Source organism: Echinops telfairi, unplaced genomic scaffold, assembly GCF_000313985.2.
Source record: "Echinops telfairi isolate 266 unplaced genomic scaffold, ASM31398v2 ScPeMD7_4;HRSCAF=17, whole genome shotgun sequence".
Taxonomy (NCBI): domain Eukaryota; kingdom Metazoa; phylum Chordata; class Mammalia; order Afrosoricida; family Tenrecidae; genus Echinops; species Echinops telfairi.
In genome coordinates, this window is record NW_022103900.1 from 45,852,942 (window position 1) to 45,867,849 (window position 14,908).

General features: G+C 37.4%; 1 protein-coding gene across 1 annotated transcript in view; it reads left to right on the plus strand.

Annotated features, from left to right (window-relative positions):
• LRP1B (LDL receptor related protein 1B) overlaps positions 1-14,908 on the plus strand; it is a 1,686,774-nt gene that overhangs the window by 1,285,772 nt on the left and 386,094 nt on the right. The window contains exons 38-39 of the mRNA XM_045298375.1: positions 2,177-2,366; positions 6,467-6,671. Coding sequence (XP_045154310.1) covers positions 2,177-2,366; positions 6,467-6,671 — 395 coding nt within the window. The remainder of the gene's footprint in view (positions 1-2,176; positions 2,367-6,466; positions 6,672-14,908) is intronic.

The following is a 14,908-nucleotide window of genomic DNA, read 5'->3' on the forward strand; positions in this document are numbered from 1 at the left end:
ATCCCACCTTAATCCTGTCCATTAGCATAGCAGAAAACTTCCACTAAAATGGGATTATAGTGACACACAAAGAGTGTAGTATTTATAAAAATCACCTAAGGGATTGTGGCTAGAAGGGCCATATTAATTGATTACTTCTTAATTTATAAAATTAATTGGGATTTTTAAAACTCTTTTTAATTGATTTTATGTGTGTGACACCTTAGCCATTCACCACCTGTCTCCTGGTAGATGTAATAGAAAATATTCACAGGCACACAGTTTTCTGTTTATGTTAGGCTAGGTTGAATGGAGAAATAAATCCAGTGCCACTCAAATATGTGTGAAAAAGAGCTTTATATCAAGAAGTAATTATGGATCAAGCAAACATCCCAGCCCAGTCCAGATCAAGTCCATAAGGCCAATACTAGTCTGTGAGTCCCTCTTCACATGCATTGCTGCAGAATGCAGGAAGATCATAGGCCTGTGGGTGCAAAGTCTTGTAGATCCAGTGGCAGTGGATGCATCTCCAGGGATCGCACAGGTCACCACATGACGTCAATATAAAGGTGAAAGCAGAAAGAGATGAGAAGGTTCCTGGGACCCTTCTTATGAGAAGGTCACACCTAGAGGGAGGCACCATCAGGCTGTGACCTGGTTGACAGGCTAGACTCCACCCCTTGAAGTTGACAAGAAATTATGTAACTACCACACTATTCATATAGTACAGTTGAGAGCCAGTTTGACTGATGTTCTCGACTATCTACCAATTTTCACACAGTACAAGAATTGATAGTGCCTCTAGACCAGTGAGTGTTGATACAGAATGTATGAAGGTAACAGGTCCATGTGGTCACCATTGTCTCCCATTGGTGTGGAGGAACAAGAAAAATAACAAAAACAGAAGAAATTAATAAACAAAAATGAACAAAGAATTGACATTCTAAATACGGGTAAAGCAACAGCAAGAGAAAATAATAACTAAAAAGAAGGGAAAGAACAGCAAAGAAAATTAAAGGTATAGAAAATAAGATAAAAATACAATACGTAAAACTAAGGAGAGGGGGAATTGAAAAGGGAAAAAAAGAATAGTAAACAACTAAGATAAAAGAGAAGGAATAAAATGTTAAATAGAAGAAAAGGGAAAAAAGGGAAGCAGAGAAATTAAGGATGAAAACAAGGTAAGGGAAAGAAAAGGGAAACCAGCCAAACTGACCAACAAAGTGATACAGCTGTGGACATCCGGGTTACTGGAACTCTGCGAATGAAGGTGCGCACAGAAATGGAGTGGAACGTGGACCTCCATCGAGTTCTTTCATATGTGTCTATGGACAGGGCACTTGATCTGGTCTGATGGTAGCTGATGATTATGGAAGGCATTTCTGCCTGCCCACATGGATCTGGGCTGTACCTGATACTGTGTATTCTGCTGGTCTGATGAGAGGGAGTTCCAGTGCCTCCCCATATGGCCATAGTGTACTCCACACTCAATGCAAGGATTGGTGAGATTGGAGGGTGCTGGGTGGTGTGTCACTAGTTGCTAGTATGTAGCAATGAGCTTTGGCCACACTTTGGATAACCAGGAGGGTATAGGGGAAAAGGGAGGATGCTACCAATTCGCTTCACTAACCAGTGTGCCACGCCATGGTCTGGACGGAATGCTGTTTGCAAGAGTACAAGACGGCTGTGCCACTTCAAACTAGAAGAAAATTCACCCTTCTAGCTCATCCTCACCACTGTGACTCGGCTTCCTCTCCTAACTGGAATGCACGTCACTTCTCGATCCTTTCTCTGAAATGCAGGCTTCCAGGACTCCTCATCTGCTTCTGTTTCATTTGATCATTCTTTTCTTTGATGTAGAGGCCTGTGTAATATGTCTGCCCATTTTCCATCTTGCTAAAAGTCTCAAGAGGCAAATATTTAATTGAGCTCTAGTTGAATGACAAGATTCAGTGTTTATTATGGTACTGTTTAGCAAAAACTACCCCCATGAATACATAATAGTTCAGGGCTAAGATTTACTGTGCATAATCAGTTATTACTGATATTTGTGGTAGGTTTCACAGTTACTATATTTTTCTCCTGCAGACTGTGTGAAGAAACAACTGAGAAAAAACTAACATACATGTATATTTGTAACTTTTCTTTCTTTTCAGATACCTTTTTTAATGAATATAAATATATTTTTCCCCTTTAGATGTGGGTTCTGTCGAAGGACTTGCTTATCACAGAGCTTGGGACACACTGTACTGGACCAGCTCCACTACTTCATCCATCACCAGACACACAGTGGATCAGACTCGACCAGGAGCTTTTGATAGAGAAGCAGTCATCACCATGTCAGATGACGACCACCCGCATGTGCTAGCCTTGGATGAATGTCAAAAGTGAGAAAAGCTTATTTTTTATTTGTGCACTACAATGAGAGTTTTTAAGAATATATTAAAGTTTACATTAACTTTGCAAAATTAACTTTGAAATCAAGGTTTGGTGGTTTGTTTCAATTATTGGAAGTTCTCAGCTCACAATTCAAAATAAAATAATTATAGCACTGCAAAGTTAAATAATTAAAATTGGAAATCCCTGAATGTTGGGTTTCACCTCCCTGAGAGTTCCAAGAAGAAAAGAATATATACAAATGAAAGCGGGGGAAGGCGATACTATGTTAGAAAAGAAATATGCTGCAACATACATATCTAGTTCGTTAAACTGCGAATATGGACAAAAAATGATTTAAAAAACCAAATATTAACATATTAATATATATTGAAGCCTGAAAGATTTGTTTGCATTTTAACCAAATAATTTTAGCAACTGGGGATAGCTCTAATTGAAAATTTTTTTTAATTCCAACTACCTGTATTATATGCAGAAATAGCTTCAATATAAGATACTACAGAGATCTGGAAAAAAAGAGTCCCTGTAAAAAGACATCATGTTTAATAAAGTAGAAGGGTAGCAGAAAAGAGGAGTACGGTCAAAGAGACAGATTGACACCCTGGCTGCAATGTAAAGGCTCAGCCAGGACAGTAACTGTGACAAGGGTCCCTGCCTGGGCAAGGGGTCATTCTATTGCACATTGGATTGTTCGGAGTCCTACCTGACTTGGCAGCAGCTGACAGCCCACATACTGAGACGTATTTTCTTAGACTGGGTTCTAAAACAAAAACAAAACAGTGACATGTATATAAGTACATAAAGAGAGAGAAAGTTACATTAGGAATAAGACTCCCATGGTTGTGGAAGAGGGCCAATCTGCACCCCAGCATGTTCCAGGTCTGTGGGTCAGATGTTAACCTGGAAAGATTGGCAGTCTCAGAAGCCCTACGGAGCAGTTCTACTCTGTGCGATAGGGTTGCAATGAGGGGACATTGACTCACGCACTGGTGTGGTTTTTTTGTCTTTTTAAGCTTTCATAAAAGAAGCAGCTATACAGTAACAAGGACAAGTGTCTGATTGAGTATACAAACATTTACATCTACTTGTGCCACTCTCTTACAATATGGGAAGGTTAGCTACCAGTAAATTCTGCTTATAAATAAAACAAATAAAAATTAGCCTTTTATTCAGCAGCAATACAAGATTTCTTAAATGTGTAGTAAAGAAAAGTGAAAAAAAAGTCTGATAAGCACTGATCATGACTGCTTTTCAGAAAAAAAGGAACTGCATGATGTAAGCAGTTAACTGGTTACAAAATTTAAGAGAATGGAGCTCACCCATGGCAAATAGTTCTACTTTGACATACATGGGATCTCTCTCTGTGTTTCAAGGGCTTAGATTTTTTTGTGGTTGTTGAGCTGGAAGTAAGATAAGATTTAATATACTTAATTAAATGCCTTCATTCTAGAAATAAAGATTCTGAAAATCAGGAGATGTATTGACTTTTTTACACAGACCTGTGATTCTTAGTTCCAATAGCCAGAGCCTTCCTGTGCCCAGAGGTCATTCCACTCACATCACTGCCATTTACGGTGGGTTCAGCTACATTTATTCTGCAGATAAATCAGATCTTGGGACAAAAATAAATATCATAAAATAAGAATTAACAGGTCTACTTTGATCAAAAAGAGAAATGATATTATAGATGATCCCCCAAAAGTCAAAATCTTACACAAAATGACATTAAATTTAGTACAGGGTAGACCTGCCCCTGAGTTTTGAGACTGTAACTCTTTAAGGGAGTAGAACCAAAGCCAAGTTCACTGCCACAGAGTCAGTACTGACTCACAGCGATCCCCTGTGGGTTTCCAAGGCTGTAACTGTTTATGGGAGTAAAATGCCCAGTCTTTCTCCAGAGGAGATGCTGGTGGTTTCGCTGCTGACCTTGCTGATCACAGGCCAGCACATAACCACTACACCACCAGGGCTCCTATGGGAGTAGAAAGCAGTGTTAGTCCAGGTGGAGTAGAGAAACAAATTTATAGACACACATGTGTATAGGAAAGAGCTTTATATACAAGAACAGCTGAATATTGAAAAAACATTCCAGCCCAATCCAGGCCAAGTCCTTAACTCCAATATTAGCTCATATGTCCAATATAAATCTATAAAGTCCTCTTCAACTCACGAAACACGTGCAATAATGCTGAATGCAGGAGGATCACAGGCCAGTGGGTGCAAAGTCTTGCGGATCCAGTGGCGGTAGAAGCATGTCAGCGCTGGCAGGGGTCTCCATGTGGCTCCTCCAGTTCCCATGGCATGTGGTCTATCAATGTAGTGCCATGTGTCTTGTCAATGGAGCATCTCTCAGGGAGTGAGCTAAGAGAGAGAGAATGTCTCCCACCTCCAGGGAGAAAATCCAGGAATTCCCAGAATCATCAGAAAAGTATTGTGACTACTTTTCTCATATTGACTAAGAGAATAGAATAAAATGATTTTTGGCATTTGGTTACTTAAAAACCTTTGTGCTCCATAGACTGAGTGAAAATGTTTTCCAAATAGCAATGATGACATTTTAAAAATTAACAAGTAGAATGGATTTTGTTGTAAGTTGAAATATATATAGGCTTTGGGTATAGATTTTCACATTATTCCTATATGCTGCATGTTGACTGATTTTGCTGAGTGTAAACATATTGCTTTTGAATGATTTTACATGGCAACGATAGAAACACTCTCACTTTAAATATGGGAGCTTGGTTATATTGTCCCATAGCCGTTAGACTGACAATGGCAAGGTCGTCAGTTCAAACCCACCAGCCACTCCAAGGGAGAAAGAGGATGCTCTCGGCTCCCAGGAAGCTTTGCAGTCTCAGAAGCACAAATAAGTTCACTGTAAGTTGGAATGGCTCTTTGGAAAAAGTAGTGGTGGTTGTGAATATAAAATATAAGTTTAAATAGATTTTCTTTATACAAATAGTTTTAAAAAAACATATATTTTAAGTGTTCTTATGTTCCTCCCTTTCTGCGTCCTTTTCTCTCTGCTAATCATCAGCCCATTCATACTAAACCATATGCAAATACATTCTTATGCACATTCCAATAAAGAAGAATTATTCTAATAAAAGCAAGATTGGAAACGGGAACCCTGCAATTATCTTCTCACATCCATGAAAGAAGTTTTCCAGAAAACAGATCTGAGAACTTCCACAAAATCTGAAGGTTTCCTCAGAGTAAAGTCTGGGAAGGATGCAAAACAAAACAACGTAAGCTCACTGCCATCAAGCCCGTTCCGACTCGGGGAACTTGCAGGACACGCTTGGACTTCCCTTGTGGGTTTCTGAGACTGCACATCTGAGCGGAGCAGGACACTCTTCTTTCTCGCGAGGAACCCCTACAGCTCAAATAGCTGACATTGAAGTTAGTAACCCAGTGTACCAGCACCACACCACCAGGGCTCTCTGTGATGTAAGGCATCCTGAACAATCTATATATGAACAAATATGAAGTTCAAGTATTTGGACCTTATCTCTGTAATAACAGAAATGACAGAAATTTTAGAATAATGAGTAAGCAAAATACTAGGAATAGTCTGGTAATTTTATTTTTTCGACCGAAATGAGAATGCAGAATTTTAAAAGCAAACCTTGAAAAGGAGAAGATATTGAATTTCACCCAATTGAAAAGAGAAATATAACAGAATAATATTGATATTCCAACTTTCCACACTGAATCTGCTGAACAGTGATATTAAAATTAGAAGATATTTGTAGCTCACAAAAAGTTTAAGATGATTGTTTTGTTCCTGATTAAAATGTATCTTTACTATGCGGCTAATTGGATTAAGTTAATGTGATTATTATTTGAGAGAAGGCACAATGTATTTTTTCTAGAAATGAAAATTGAAAACCTTAAACCTAAGTTTCATTTATGAATTTGGGAAAACTATATACATAAACATAAATGCATATCTTCCTTTGGTGTCTTAAATGTCTGAGGGTCAGAGACTAAGGAATGTTTGCTAGCTTGGCATTGCCATATTTCTACTAAGGTTTTTAAGAACAATAAAGCTATCTTAATATTTTTTTACAATTTTCTTTTTAATTAGTTTAATGTTTTGGACCAACTGGAACGAACATCATCCAAGCATCATGAGGTCTACCCTTACTGGGTCAAATGCTCACGTGGTAATTAGTACAGACATGCTCACTCCCAACGGACTCACGATCGACCACCGTGCCGAAAAGCTCTATTTCTCAGATGGCAGCCTTGGAAAAATCGAGAGATGTGAATATGATGGATCCCAGAGATATGTAAGTTTACTAGGAATTTCTCGTTGATGGATATATATGATGATACATTTAGAAAACATAGGTTTATCATTCTTACAATGTAGATATCATGTCAAAAAAGTAATTGTTTAGAGCAAACCAATTGACTAATGAATCCATTCAGTGAGAAAGAAAACTGTGGATAATATTTTGATAACTCTTTTCAAGTGAATTTGCTACCACAAAAGAATGCCAACTCTATTTTACCCTAGTGACTTTAGCTTAGTTATTCATGAGAAATTACTAGAATGATACACATATATGGAATTGTTTCAAACACATATAAATATACGTATACATATGCATGTTGTTCTGTAGAGTCAGCTCAGACTGATAGCTACTGACCCTATATACCACAGAATGTCCAGTTCTGTGAATTTTTTTAAATTTATTTTTCATTGAGAGTTAATACACCTATCATATCATTCCATAGTTCAATCATATCAAGCAGTATTTTACAACTGCTACCACAATCAGAAATCTTTTAATTGATGTTTGAGTGCATTGTTTCAACCACTATCTCAATCCATATCCTGAATGTTGGGTGTGTGTGTGTGTGTGTGTGCACCTGCGCTAATGGTCGACTACCTAAGCATGATGCCCTTTTCCAGGAGCTGGTCTTTCCTGACAGGTTCAAAGTTCCTGGAATGAAATCTCACCATCCTTTCCTCTACGGAAGATTCCACTTTTGGTACTTTTCACCAACACCATATTTCAAATACATCAATCCTTCATTGACCTTCTGTGGTCATTATCTAACTTCCGCGGGCATGTTAGGTGATTGAAAATGACATGCTTGGCTCAGGCCCACCTGGGTGTTCACAGTGACGACCTTCCTCTTTGGCAGTTTCCAGAAGCGTCGTGCAGCAGAGTGGCTCCATGTATCTGTCCTTGCTCTTCTAGTCTGCTGCTTCCAGGAAGCTTGACTGCTGTTTGCATGAGCATTGATAGTGCATCCAAGCAACCTGGCAACTTCCATCTTATACGGAGAGCAGAATGTGTTAGTTTCCTTAGGGAAATGAGGAAATTGGAAAATAATGTACTACTACTTCCTTTTTAAAATAACTTTTTATTGTGAATTAAGTGAAGGTTTACAGAAGAGATACGCGGTATTCATCAATTCAATTCACATTTTGTTTCAGCTCACTATTATTACAGGATGAGTGGAGGTTATGCATTAGACCGCTAACTATAAGATCAGTAGTTCAAAACCACTAGCTGTTTCATAGGAGAACAATGAGGCTTTCTATTACCATAAAGAGTTGCAATCTCAGAAAAGCACAGGGGCAATTCTTCTCAGTTTTATTGGGTTGCTATGAGTTCACTTGATGAAAGTGCATTTGGACTTTTGGTTTATATAATGGTATTATCTTTTGTTGGCTTTAACGCTTGCAAACCTCCTAGTATCTTCTGCTGTCTTCCTTCTTAGTAGATATTGCCTCCCGCTTCTCTCAATTGTATGTTTGTCTGTCGTATAGTCAGTTATGTTTCTTCTCTCCTTCTCCTTTCTGCCCCAGTAACCATTGAACAATATTTTGTTTGGTGTGAAAAACATATCAGGACCTTTTATAATAGTGGTCTCTTATTATATTTGTTCTTTTGTGATTGACTCTTTTCACTCAGTATAACATCCTAGGGTTCACATAAACCCTGGTTGCTTTTCTAGTGTTGAAATAGTCTTTATACCTGGTTTAAGACAGCAATGAAGAGTTATTTGTAGTGAGTTGTTGCATCTTTTGGCTGTCATTTTATTAAGAATGTCTGCATCTATGTTCATGAAGCATCTACTTTTCCATGTTAGTTATGTCTCTACGTAGTTTGGGTATCAGGGTTTTGCTTGGTTTTGAAATAAAGCTGGGAGTTATCAATCATTTCCTCTCCTCTAGCACAGTGTCAGTAGAAGTGGTGTCAGCTGTTCTCTGAAGGTTTGTTAAAATTCTCCAGTGAAGGCATTTGGATGGGAATATTTTTTTTTTGCTTATGTTTTTAATTTCCTGATCAATTTCTTCTTTAGTTATGTTCAGGTTTTATACTTTAGCTTGTGGTAGCTTAGATAGGTAATGTGTTTCTAGAAATTTGTCCATTTTTTCTATATTTTCAAATTTGCTGGAATATCGTTATTTAGTTTTAAGATTCTATTATTATCCTTTTTCCCTTTTGGTTCAGTTGTGATAGTGTGTATTTCATTTAATATTTGTGCAGTTTGCATCTTCTTTTCTTCTGTTAGATTTGTCAATTATAACAATATTTTCAAAGAATCAATTTCTTGTCTACTGATTTTATTGTTTTTTTTTCTTCATTTAATTATGCTCTGATCTTTGTTATTTTCACCTGATGATTGTAGGTTAATTTTATTGCTCTTATTAGTAGAGATGCAGATAAAAATGTTGATTTTTATTCATCTTTTCTAATGTCTACCTTTATTGCTGTAAATTGATCTCTGAGTACAGCTTTTGCTCTGTCCCAAAGGTTTTGATTTGTTGTGTTTTCATTGTAATTTAAAGAACATTTTAAGTTAATTTATTTTTTTATTCTATTTATTACTTGGCATTTTTGCACCAGTTTGTTATTCAATTTTCATGTGTGGATTTTTCCCCCTTTGATTTTCCTACAGTTGATTTCTAGTTTTATGGAATGGTGATCTGAGAATATGTTCTATAATATCTAAATATTTTTCAATTTATTGAGGTTTGCTTTAGGACCTAGCATATGATCTAATATATAATATGCTATTTTGGGTAAATGGTTCTGTGTTCTGTTGATGCCGTCAAATTGGTAATTGTGTTCTTCTGTGACTCTGTTAGCCCTCTTTCTACTTGCTCTACCCTTTATTATAAGTGGGGTACCACTGTTCCCTACTATTATTGCAGAGTTGTCTATTTCTGACTTTGGTCTTTTAACATTTTGATTAATGTATTCTGAAACTCTTCCAGTGGCTCAGTACTTCTCTTTATGTTGTCCCACATACTTTATAATATTTTTGTTGCCTTTTAATTGCTTCTGTAGTTGATTAATATTGAGATCTTTGTCTTTCAGCTCACTGATTTTCCCTTCCATTTTCACTGCTACTACTTTGCTTTTCAACGCATGATATATTTCAGAAATTGTACCGTTAATCTTCTGGATTTCTAGTTGCTGTTTTAGTATGATTTGAACATTTTCATATCATTTTTAAAGGACAATTTTATTTTAAGAATATAATTGTCAATAGACAAAAAGAGCATTATGGCAACACAGAGTCCTGCCTGTTATATAGCAATTTCCAAGACAATTCACCAACAACCAAGCTTGTAAAATTTTACCTTCCTATTGCTAAAAGCATAGATATGTGGAGAAACACCAGAAACTAATACAACAGTTATAGTTATTGCGACTAGTTATGATTTCAACAAACCTAAAGAATCAGCAAGACACTACCATGGAGGGGAGTGAAGGCAGATTATACAGGCAGAATGGTCTCCAGGCAGTCACTGCAAATTCCTTCCAAGTATGTTCTCAGAGCAAGTGCAGGGCCACAGGGTTATTCAGTCAGAAAATTGGCCATTAAGGACTTGACCTTATATCCTAAAACATACTATTCAGTCAGACCCTGGTATTACTGCTGCACGTCAATGGGTAACTCTCCCAAAGTCCCCATGCCTAAGGCAAAATGGTCTCTGCTAAGGTTTACCAAGCTATTGTGTCACTTGAAAGAGACACTCTCTTCGAATACTAGTTCCTTACTAAGAGCCAATGGCCTGGGTGAGTCGCTCAACTCAATGGACCCAGATGAATCTGGATTCCAAACTAACCAAAGGTTCTCATTATGGAATAATTGAAAAGGCTCTGGGATTTAAAGCAACAACAACAATCTTTGCTGTGTTGGTAAAGCACCTACAGATACTCCTGGCCTGTTCTTCCCACCATTGAAACCTACCTTGGATTTGTAAAATGATCTTCCAGAGAGAAGATGTAGAGAATGCCTGTAAGAGGTGGCTGGGGTAGGTCAGGAGGAAGTCCTTGCCTAGGGCTCGGCCTTATTATTGCAGGTCTAAAATGGTGGAGACAAACTGAAAGCCAGGGAAAGAAATATGTTTACCTTTAGCATATTTGTCAACATTTTCATTTTTGTTGTCATTTTGCTCTTGTAATGCTTTCCTGAATTCTTCGAGTTTTTCTCTGTCTCCTTGATTCCATCTACAACTTTCTTTATCTTTTTGCAATCCATGAAAGGATTCAAAATACTATTCTTTTGAATTCCCTATCTGGTAGTTCCAATCCATTTCTTCCTGAGTAAAGTCTTCTGGTCCTGCACTTCGATTACGATTTTGAACCACATCTTGTTTCTTTGCACTAACTGAGAATGTCAGTTGACTTTGACGTGTCCTGCTGTTGCTTTTTTGTTTGCTCACTTGTTTTTATTTTTAAAATTTTATTCAACCGTTTTATTGACACATAATCCACACACCATAAAATTCAATAGTTCAATAATATCAAGAAGTGTTGTACATCTTGCATTTTAATTTAATTGTTGCTTGCATGTTGGTGAGACCATAGCCAACCTGTCTCTTGGTTGTTGGATGGAGAATGATGGTATGCATAACTCTCCATTTGTTGTTGAGTATAGACAGGGGAGAGGATGGAGAGGAGAATGTGATTGTGTGCATAATTTTCCTTTTCTATTGTGTATAATAATTTGATGATAATTAGTAAGGTGTATAACAATTGTATAAGTATTATAAATAGAATGTGTGCATAATTCTCTATTTGCTGTTGTTCCATGTGCTGGATAGCACAGTTAAAGTGTGTTTTGCTAGTGTGTCCTGCTATGTATTCAAGCTCAGGTGCAACTGGCCCTCCTTTGGGAAATGTGACTGCAGGTGATTTGGATGTGTCTGGGCTGTGGGAGCTCATTTTCTGTCTCCTGTCAGCTGAGATATGAGAAACGAAACAACAACAACAATAACAAAGGAGGTGGATGAAGAAAACACAAAAAAGCAATAGTTAAAAAGAGAATACTACAAGCAGGAGAAGGTTACAGTAAGAAAAAACATCTAATAACTTTCCCATCAGCCAATCTTGTGGTCACTTGCACTGGTCCTAATCAAGGGGAGCTGATATAGCTAACCCTTAGTCAGGCCACTGGCCACATTTTCTCTCTCACTCCTTTCTTTCTGCTTTTGTTAGACTGCTTCCCTTAGCTGTTATTCAATCCTCATCCCTAACCCATCTCCTGAAGCCCGGGGTCTGGCATCTATTTCATTTTGTCTCTTGTCTTTTAGTAGAGGGTCTTTGTAATGTGTTTGTCTAACCAGCCATCATTGGAAACCTCTGTTCTGTTTTTGGCTCATCAAAGCAATCTTAAGAAGTTTTGAGGAGGGGAGAATATAATTCTTTTCACAGTCCAACACATTCTAATCACTTTCCTCTTCTCTGATTTCCAAATGTAAAGTTATTGAAAATGTCTGTATACTGCCCTGGAGAACCCTTATAGCATGTCTGTAGGTCTGGAGAACCATTATAACATGTATATAGGTCTGGAAAACCCTTATAGCATCTATCTAGGTCTTTAAGGAGAGTACCTAACAGGATAGCAAAATGTGGCAAAATTCCAGCACTCTTGCTAGACCTGTGGTGAGAAGCAACCATTGTCAACTGGGAAAACTTAGGCTGCATGATGGTTCCTGAGTGGTTATAACTGGAGAAATCCCCCTCTCATCCTCTCTCACTCCAGACCACGCCCAGAGGGAAGTAATCTCAAGGTGTTTCCCTCTGTAACTGCAGAACAGAAAGGCCAGGAGAGGGAGAACCTTTCTTTTGGAGGGAGAGTCATGTATCTAAAGGTCCACGTATTGTTATGCCAAAGCAGCCAGAGAGAAAAGGAAATGAATGGAGATCATAGTATTCCACTAACACTGCCTACAAAAGCCAATAGTCATTCAAGGGCCTTCGTTTTCCAAAGGAGGCCTGATAGTATAACAGGTTAAGTATTGGACTGTGAATCAAAAGACTGGTGGTTTGAACCTACCAATTGCACCGGGAACTAGTTGGTAGTACACTTCCATAAAGATTTATAGCTTCAAAAACACTATGGCTCTAGTCTGCTCTCTCTTCCGGAGTTGATGTGGGTCAGAATTTGTGTGACAGAAATGGGTTTTGTTTTCTAAATCTTAGTCTACATCATTAAGCATACTAGTTAATTCTATTGAGTATATATGCATGTCTGTACATATATGAATGTGTATGTATATGCTTAGGTATATATGTATGTATATCCATGTGTAGAAAACATACATCTATTTTAATCTACAATTATACGTGAGCATTTTGAAGAAGGAAGTGGTGCACTGGTTTACAATCGGACACTGACTCTTCCTAATGGGGCAGTTCTCTGGAGCATCAGGAGCAAAGGAACCCTGTGGGCTTCTCACTGCTAAACCCTTGATTCCGGACTCATGGCGACGCCACAGGGCAGGGTGGATCCCTCCCTCCCTGTGCTTTCTGAGATGTAACTCTTTCCAGGAATAGAAAGCCTTGACTTTCTCCCTCTGAGGGGCTGAGGGTTTTCAACTGCTAATGTTGCAGTTGGCAGCCAAGCTCAAAATGGGCTCAGACCTCAGAGTCAGTTTGTTCTGAGGCAATGTGACTTTGACCAAGGATCATAAGCATAAATCCTTGGTAAAGCCTTTGGGAATGTAAGCAGATTATTTAGCCTTTATAAATATTATATTCTGGATCTACGGATGTTTTACTTAACTTTCATGGCTATTATAAGAAAATGATACAAAACGTATGTCTTAAGTATATCCTGAAAATTACTAATAAGCCTCTTTTGAAGAAAAAAAAAGTGAATCATTGTCCTGAACGTGGAGCAATTCTTTATTATAAAAAATGCTTTCATAATCTTTCATAATTTTAATCCACCTCAATTAACTTTTAATACACCAGCTTTGTCTCTTTAGTCAGATCTATTTTTAAGTATGTTAATTCTAGTTAATCTAGGTAATTAATTATCAATATATTCTAAACAAATACTATCAAAAGGATTTTTTTTTTAGCATTTAGAAAAAAATATGCCTAGTTATTCTCATCTGCTTTGTGAGAAATTTCATGGTCTTTTAATCTCATTTTTTTCCATTAACTTTTTGAAGACTCTTTTTATGTCTTTTGTATAATTGGTATTTCGTTACCAAATTTGGGGAAATGTTAATACATTTGGGGACTCTAATGATTTTCCAAGTCCCACAAATGGTTTGAACTTGACTATTAACCTGAAGGTAGGCGGTGTGTGTCCACCAGAGGCATTAAAAATGGATAGAGCATCCCTTATTATAAAATGAAAGCAAAAAAAACAACATGGAATAATTCTATTGTGTCATATATGGGATACTAGGAATCAGAATCAGCTCAAATATATATTGCATTTGCCATCTTTTTACTTACCCTTATATATTTGCCTGTTTAGAAATAGGAACCATAGTCTGTCAGCCTAACTTACATTTTTACAATTCATATTATAACAACTTTGATGAATATTATAGATTAGAAACCAGTATCCAGGCCACATTGCCTCTTTCAAAACTATGCTAATGCACACAGAGTGCTGCTGCATACTTTTACATACTTCTCTCTGTTATGCCAAGACAAGCGAATAAATTTAAGCTAAGCATATCAACAGTCTTGAAATAAAGATCAGCACATTCCTTCACCATATTTGCAAGGATGTTTATAGCAGCAAATTGTCTAAACTTTTTCTTCATATATATTACAGTAGTTTAAACACATATCATATTGCACCTCTCCTATAGCCAGATGTAAGTAACTATTTTCTCTTGCTTTCAGCATTCCTTTTGCCTCTGTTTGAATGTTCCTACATTCTAGATGTATTACAAATTCTGCAATTCGGTAAAACTTGATGTCCATCACTCAAATGAAATTCATATTTATTGAATGCATATGCTTTTTTTTTTTTAAGCAGCCATGGTCGAGTAGTGAGTTACACACTGGTCTACTGGCTGCAAGACCAGTAGCTCAAAATCACCAGGTGCTCCACAGAAGAAAAACAGGCTCTCTACTCCCATAAGGATATACAGTCTCAGTTGTACTTTGTCTTCTATGGTGGCTAAGAGTCAGAATCAGCTCAATGGCAGTGACACACAAGTTTTATTAAAGTTTATGAATATGCACTAGAATGTGCTGTAGGAAGTTTTATTTATTTGTCTTGCAAATTTTCTTTAAGC